The 8364-nt window shown below is 42.2% G+C and overlaps 1 protein-coding gene across 1 annotated transcript; it reads left to right on the plus strand.

The window, feature by feature from the left end:
- The first annotated feature begins 673 nt into the window (after positions 1-673).
- On the plus strand, positions 674-2228 carry rps17 (ribosomal protein S17). The gene is made up of 5 exons (XM_086107543.1): positions 674-728; positions 1118-1269; positions 1759-1864; positions 1949-2014; positions 2098-2228. The coding sequence occupies exons 1-5, from the start codon at positions 726-728 to the stop codon at positions 2173-2175; spliced, it is 405 nt and encodes a 134-aa protein (XP_085963669.1). The 5' UTR covers positions 674-725; the 3' UTR covers positions 2176-2228.
- Positions 2229-8364: the final 6136 nt, after the last annotated feature.

Below are 8364 nucleotides of genomic sequence, written 5' to 3' on the forward strand. Positions count from 1 at the left end.
CCTGTTTTTCAAGTCCTTGGGACATTTTGTGGTTACGGTATCATTTGCGTGAAATATCCATCCATCCATCCATTTTCCGAACCGCTTGATCCTCACTAGGGTCGCGGGGGGTGCTGGAGCCTATCCCAGCTGTCTGCGGGCAGTCGGCGGGGGACACCCTGAATCGGTTGCCAGCCAATCGCAGGGCACCATCCACGCCCACACTCACACCTAGGGACAATTTAGAGCGTCCAATCAGCCTGCCATGCATGTTTTTTGGAATGTGGGAGGAAACCGGAGCACCCGGAGAAAACCCACGCAGGCCCGGGGAGAACATGCAAACTCCACACAGGGAGGCCGGAGCAGGAATCGAACCCGGTACCTCCGCACTGTGAAGCCGACGTGCTAACCACTGGACTACCGGGCCGCCCTGCGTGAAATATAATTTCCCAAATAATGAAAATCCATATTTTAGTTATGAACATATACTGCACATTAGTCTACGCTAAGCCAGTTACATTTTTAAATATATACAGTATATGTTTTCAATGAAATATACCAAAGCATACAATTCTAAATAACTGATGTCAGTGTTCACGTTCATTTTTTTCGAAATGCATGGTGACGTTTGCTATTACCGCCTCTGACCGCAAGGCGGCAGTGTTTTCCAGTGTGTGTGGTTTTGGTGCGTCTTGTAACTTCCGGTTCAAAGTTGAGTACGCCCTCTTTAACCGGCCTGAATCAACATGGTGGGTATCAGCTACGCTTCGAACGAACAACCTGTAACAATCGTTCTCCATCAGCACCTTCTAAGTGCGCAGTCAACAGTAAAAAACGGTGTTTCTCACTCAAATTACACCAATAGTTCCTCTTGATATGACATTTTTGGTGTACTGCAGACAGCGATGGAGAAGGAATACAATACACATGACTGGACTCAGAGGGTATCCGTTTAGTCGCTGCCTGTAGCAAAAAAATTCTCGTGCAAACACCCGAGTTGGGTGCAGTAGAGTTTAGTAGAGTAAGGCAGCCAAAATTTGGCAATGGAAGAAAGAACTGCCCACACTGTGTGCTTGTGGCTGCGTTTACCTGTCATAGCTAGTGACGAGGCTTTGTATTGTATTTTGGGTGTCATCAGGGACGAGTCAGGACGAAGACAGTCAAGAAGGCCGCCAGGGTCATCATCGAGAAGTACTACACGCGCCTGGGCAACGACTTCCACACCAACAAGCGGTTGTGTGAGGAGATCGCCATCATCCCCAGCAAACCTCTTCGCAACAAAATCGCAGGGTGAGTTTGAAGCCTGCGCCTCTCTGGGAGCAAACAGTCAATTGATGGGAGGGAATTTTTGCGAGGACGCGTCAGGCTCTCGGGAGGAGAACAGCATTGCTTTTTTTCCGCTGATTTTCAACTCTGTCGAGATACACAAGGAAGAAAGACTAAACAGTTAGCAAAATTAAAATGTCACCAAAATACTACGCATGAAATGAAATCGATGGACTGAAAACAACTGTCCTTAGCCTTCGAAATGGTAGCTGCCAAAGAAGACCATGTATTTGGGACAATTAAAAGTTTGTGTAAGTCCCTGCTTGTGACAACCCCTGTGGCACAATCCAACACAAGAACTTGGTCCCAAAAAAAATAGTAGCACTCTATATTATAATTACGTCAAATCCAGCTCTTGTATTGATTCTCATCAGACTTTGTTTGCTATTTAATGGGGCACAACATATTTAATATGAAGTGTTTCGTCCACTCAGCGAGTTGTTTGTGTCGTAGTTATGTGACACACTTGATGAAGCGCATCCAGCGCGGTCCAGTGAGGGGCATCTCCATCAAGCTTCAGGAGGAGGAGCGGGAGAGGAGGGACAACTATGTGCCTGAGGTCCAACTTTTAAGCTTTATTCATTTATATGTATTATCATCTGGAATGCTGAGTAGCATGAGTCACAACGTGTGTATCCTCCAGATCTCGGCTTTGGACCAGGAGATCATTGAAGTGGACCCCGAGACCAAAGACATGCTCAAGCTGCTTGTAAGTGCACACGCACACACCCCTCCTGAGTTGAATTCGAAGTGACTTTCTAATGTTCGCATGTTGTGTCGTCTTTGTTGCAGGATTTTGGGAACATCTCCAAGCTTCAAGTGACTCAGCCCGTTATTGGCATGAACTTCAAAACCCCACGAGGACTATAAGCCTTCTTACTCCTTTTGTTAATAAAGGCATGTCATTGCTGGGTGACAATCAACCATGGTTCTTTTCTATATAATTGTGCAGAGCTGCTAACTATGAATTAGCATCTGCATACACACACACATATATATATATATATATATCAGAGGCGATTGCTCTAAGACTGCAAGGGAAGCTGAGCTTCCCCTAAAATGTCCAAAAAAAAGTGATCAAATATATGTGTGCATGTACAATTGTGTGGACGTGTCATTGACTAAATATGCGCTACAACGCACTCAACTTTTGTTCCGAATCAGCTTCTTATTACTGGTTACGACGCGACTCTCTTCTCATTCATTACCGCAGCTTCACTGTGCTTTAAACTGTGTGGACGCTGAGCGTCGAGAGAGTTCAGTGTTGGTTGTCCCAATACATTGAAACGAGACGAGTCATTGGATAAATGCTGGGTTTGTCCCGCCTAACGGACGCTCAGCGTCTCTGGGAGTCTATGGACAGTGGGCGTGTATCGGCTGGCCCGGACGCTGAGCTTTTCTGCATAATGATTGGATGATCTGTCTGAGGATGAATCTCTTGATTGACAGCAAAATGAGCCAATCATTGATCTTTTAGTGTCAGCATCCGTGGGAGCATCTTTCAATTCTCATTCTGTTCTAAATTGAACTGGAGACTTCTTCTAATCATCTTAGCGACACTCTTTGTGAAAATTATTAGCGACGAATGAATCTTTTATTTCTGGTGGGTTTTGTTGGAGTTGCTGTAGTTGTAGGACACGAGTGAAGTCCCTGGAAAAGACGCCTTGTTGGTGTGACAGGGTCACAGATAATTTTTTTGAAAAGGAACGGAGAGTAGAATGCACGTATAAATAAACGGACACATTTTATGATGTCGGCCAAAATTGAGCTTCCCCTCTTTGACAGACCAGCATCCGCCAGACTGCAAGGGAAGCTCAGCTTCCCCTAAAATGTCAAAGAATAAGTGATCAAATATATGAATGTAAATTTCATTGTGTGTACATGTCATTGACTAAATATGCGCTACAATGTGCTCAACTTTTGTTCCGAATCAGCTTCTTCTTACTGGTTACGACACGACTCCCTTCTCATTCATTCCCGCAGCTTCGCTGTGCTTTAAACGGTGGACACTGAGCGTCCGCTGAGCGTCTACTGCCCGGACGCTGAGCTTCTCGAGAGTTCAGGGTAGGTTGTCCCAATCATTGGATACAAACTGGTCTTTGTCCCGCCCACGGACGCTCGGCGTCTCTAGGATTGGATGGCAGTGGGCGGGTACCGGACGCTCAGCTTTTTTGCATCAGATTGGATGATCTGTCTGTTACAGTTTGATTGACATTGTAATGAGTTCATTCAGTATATCAGTGGTTCTTGACCTGGGTTCGATCGAACCCCAGGAGTTCGGTGACTCGGTCTCAGGGGTTCGACAGAGCCTCTATAACAGAAGGTGTTTTTTGCCCCCAAAAACGACCATGTATACAAGTAAGGCGTTTTTAGCTGAAAAAACGAACACATACAGTGAGGCATTATTTTGCCGAAAAAAAAATCGACCGTGTAAGGCCTTTTTAGCCGCCAAAAAATGACCATGTATAGGAAGGCATTTACAGCCCCAAAAACACAACCATGGAAAGATAGTAAGGCGTTTTAGCCGGGGAAAAAAACGACCATGTATGGTATGGCATTTTTAGCCCCAAAAAACGTCAGTATAGTCAGGCATTTTTAACCGAAAAAAACAACCATGTATAGTAAGGCGTTTTTAGCCGGAAAAAAACGACCATGTATATAGTCAGGCGTTTTTGGCCGAAAAAAAACGACCATGTATAGGAAGGTGTTTTTAACCGAAAAAAACGACCATGTATCATCAGGCATTTTTAACCGAAAAAACGGCCATATATAGTCAGGCGTTTTTGGCCGAAAAAAAACAACCATATATCGTAAGGCGTTTTAGCCGGGGGGAAAAAAACAACGACCATGTATATAGTTTGGCGTTTTTAGCCCCCAAGAAACGACCACGTATAGTCCGGCATTTTTATCCCCAAAAAAACGACCATGTATAGGAAGCCGTTTTTAACCGACCCCCACCCCCCTCCCCAATGTATTGTAAGGCGTTTTTTTGCCGAAAAAAAACGATCATGTTTATAGTAATGCCTTTTGAGCCCCCAAAAAACGACCATGTATATAGCAGTGTTGTGCCCAAGGACCGGCAACCCGAGGCCAAGGCCAAGGCCAAGGACTTGACTCCGAGGCCAAGGCCAAGGCCAAGGACTTGAGAAATCTTCCGAGGCCAAGGCCAAGGACCAAGGACTTGCCTCCAAGGCCAGGTACCAAGGACTGTTTTTGAAGCTGAGGCCTAGCCGAGGACATGTATAAAACAATGCTATCATACCACTTGGCAGGTCTTCATGATTTGCAACACCCCTCCATCATAACCCCTTGCACTCCCTAATGCTTGAATGAAGTGTTTTTATTCAAAGAGTAGAACAGTCAGGGTACGTGTTATTTATACTGAGAAAAACAAAAAAGCATATGATATACATTTATGAATTAATGTTTTAGTGCAGTAGTTTCTTAATGTGAAGTAAATCAACACTCAACAGGCATGACATGGCACGGAAGACAAGTTGAGAAATGACTTTGCATAGAAGTCAATCACCGAGTGCAGAAAAAGCGGTAATCTCTGCAGTGATAATTTTACAGTTTACCGGCAGTGAGTCCCAGGGACTCGCTAATCAGAAAAGTATGAGTCCCATTATGCATTGAGAGAGTCCCAAATTTCGAATTCTGAAATGGTCTACTTATTCAATTGCATATGATAATAACACAAACAACAACATATACATACAATTATAAACAAATGTTGCAAAAATTTAAATAATTCAGGAGCAGGCCTGAGGATTTCGGCTCTTTGAAGTGAACGATGAGTCGTTTTTAGACGAAAAAAACGACCATGTAGAGTAAGGTGTTTTTAGCCCAAAAAAACCCCGAATAGGAAGGCGTTTTTAGACGAAAAAAACCCACCATGTATAGTAAGGCGTTTTTCGACGAAAAAAAACGACCATGAATACCGCCTTACTATACATGTATTTTTTAGGTGTTTTGAGCCAAAAAAAACGACCATGAATAGTAAGGCGTTATAACAAAAAAAACGGCCATGTATAGTAAGGCGTTTTTAGCCGAAAAAAACGACCATGTATAGTAAGGCATTTTTAGCCCCAAAAAAACGACCATGTATAGTAAGGCGTTTTTAGCCCAAAAAAAACGACCATGTATATATAGTAAGGCGTTTTTAGCCCAAAAAAAAAAGACTATGAATACTACGGCGTTTTTAGCCCCCAAAAAATGACCAAGTATAGTAAGGAATTTTTAGCCGAAAAAAACGACCATGTATATATAGTAAGGCGTTTTTAGCCGAAAAAAAAGGACCACGTATCGTAAGGCGCTTTTAGCCGAAAAAAATGACCATGTATAGTAAGCTGTTTTTAGCCGAAAAAAACAACCATGTATAGTAAGGCGTTTTTCAACGAAAAAAAAAAAACATGTTTAGTAAGGCGTTTTTAGCCGAAAAAAACTACCATGTATATAGTCAGCCGTTTTTAGCCAAAAAACATGACCATTTGTAGTAAGGCGTTTTTAGCTGAAAAAAAACGGCCATGTTTAGTAAGGCGTTTTTAGCCGAAAAAAACGACCATGTATATTAAGGCGTTTTAACCCAAAAAAAAACGACCATGTATAGTAAGGCTTTTTTAGCCGAAAAAATACAACCATGTATCCGTTTTTGGCCGGGAAAAAAAACGACCATGTATAGTAAGGCGTTTTTCAACGAAAAAAAAAAACATGTATAGTAAGGTGTTTTTAGCCGAAAAAAACGACCATGTATAGTAAGGCGTTTTTTGCCGAAAAAAAAATGACCATGGATAGTGAGGCGTTTTAACCCAAAAAAACGACCATGTATAATAAGGCGTTTTTAGACGAAAAAAACGACCATGAATAGTAAGGCATTTTTAGACGAAAAAAACGACCATGTGTAGTAAGGTGTTTTGAGCCGAAAAAAACGACCATGTATAGTAAGGCGTTTGTAGCCGAAAAAAACCCCGACAATGTATAGTAAGGCGTTTTTAATTGAAAAAAAACGACCATGTATAGTAAGGCGTTTTGAGCCGAAAAAAAAGGACCACGTATAGTGAGGCGCTTTTAGCCGAAAAAAATGACCATGTATAGTAAGGCGTTTTTAGCCCCAAAAAAACGACTATGTATAGTAAGGCATTTTTAGCCCCCAAAAAACGACCATGTATAGTAAGGAATTTTTAGCGTCCAAAACGACCATGTATAGTAAGGCATTATAGGCCGATAAAAAATGACCATGTATAGTAAGGCATTTTTAGCCCAAAAAAAACGACCATGTATTGTAAGGCGTTTTTGGCCGAAAAAAAACGACCATGTATATAGTAAGGCGTTTTTAGCCGAAAAAAACGACCATGTATAGCCCGGCGTTCTTAGCCGAAAAAAAAAAAACAACGACCATGTATAGTAAGGCATTTTTAGCCCCAAAAAAACGACCATGTACAGTAAGGCATTTTTGGCCGAAAAAAAACGACCATGTATTGTAAGGCGTTTTTAGCCGAAAAAAACCCCGACAATGTATAGTAAGGCGTTTTTAATTGAAAAAAAACGACCATGTATAGTAAGGCGTTTTGAGCCGAAAAAAAAGGACCACGTATAGTGAGGCGCTTTTAGCCGAAAAAAATGACCATGTATAGTAAGGCGTTTTTAGCCCCAAAAAAACGACTATGTATAGTAAGGCATTTTTAGCCCCCAAAAAACGACCATGTATAGTAAGGAATTTTTAGCGTCCAAAACGACCATGTATAGTAAGGCATTATAGGCCGATAAAAAATGACCATGTATAGTAAGGCATTTTTAGCCCAAAAAAAACGACCATGTATTGTAAGGCGTTTTTGGCCGAAAAAAAACGACCATGTATATAGTAAGGCGTTTTTAGCCGAAAAAAACGACCATGTATAGCCCGGCGTTCTTAGCCGAAAAAAAAAAAAAAACGACCATGTATAGTAAGGCATTTTTAGCCCCAAAAAAACGACCATGTACAGTAAGGCATTTTTGGCCGAAAAAAAACGACCATGTATTGTAAGGCGTTTTTAGCCGAAAAAAACGACCATGTATAGCATGGCGTTTTTGGCCAAAAAAACCCGACCTTGTATAGTAAGGCGTTTTTAGCCGAAGAAAATGACCATGTATAGTAAGGCGATTTTGGCCGGAAAAAAAATGACCATGTATAGCACGGCGTTTTTAGCCGAAAAAAAATGACCATGTATAGTCAGGCGTTTTTAGCCGAAAAGAAACGACCATGTATATAGTAAGGCGTTTTTAGCCGAAAAAAAAAAGACCATGGATAGTAAGGCGTTTTAGGCCGAAAAAAAAGACCATGTATAGCACGGCGTTTTTAGCCGAATAAAAATGACCATGTATATAGTCAGGCGTTTTTAGCCGAAGAAAATGACCATGTATAGTAAGGCGATTTTGGCCGGGAAAAAAATGACCATGTATAGCACGGCGTTTTTAGCCGAAAAAAAATGACCATGTATAGTCAGGCGTTTTTAGCCGAAAAGAAACGACCATGTATATAGTAAGGCGTTTTTAGCCGAAAAAAAAAAGACCATGGATAGTAAGGCGTTTTAGGCCGAAAAAAAACGACCATGTATCGTAAGGTGTTTTTAGCCGAAAAAAAACGGTGCAAATGGTTTTCTTGATTGGCTGTCAGCCGGGTGAGGGTGCCCCCTCCCCTCTGCTGATGGCCCGAAGACAGCCGGGGGAGGCTCCAGCCCACCCCCCCGACCCCAACCCTTGTGAGTACAAGGGGATGAGAAAATGGATGGGAGGGTGGACGGACAACACCCATGCCAGCAAGAAGAGAACACGCAAGAGCGACAGGCCGGAGGTGGATTTGAACCCTTGACCTCTGCGTTCGCACTCCAACGCACTAACCAGTGGGCCACGGAGCCAGCCCAGCATCACACTCAAATGTATAAATGAAAGCATAAAACACTTCTTTTTTTTTTTAATTGGAAAAAAATAAAAGATCAACACAACACATTAAAAGTCATGATACTCTTAATTCTCTCTGTGTTGTCATTTCTTGCTCTTGTGCAGCTTTCTTGGCTTCGATCT

This window comes from Hippocampus guttulatus, chromosome 3 (genome assembly GCF_054856545.1).
Source record: "Hippocampus guttulatus isolate MCC_2025c chromosome 3, RoL_Hgut_1.0, whole genome shotgun sequence".
Lineage (NCBI taxonomy): Eukaryota > Metazoa > Chordata > Actinopteri > Syngnathiformes > Syngnathidae > Hippocampus > Hippocampus guttulatus.

Coding starts and splice junctions, on each gene's coding strand:
- rps17 (XM_086107543.1), top strand. Junction 1,865..1,948: donor GGGACAACTATGTGCCTGAG/GTCCAACTTTTA, acceptor TGTATCCTCCAG/ATCTCGGCTTTGGACCAGGA. Junction 2,015..2,097: donor AAGACATGCTCAAGCTGCTT/GTAAGTGCACAC, acceptor TCTTTGTTGCAG/GATTTTGGGAACATCTCCAA.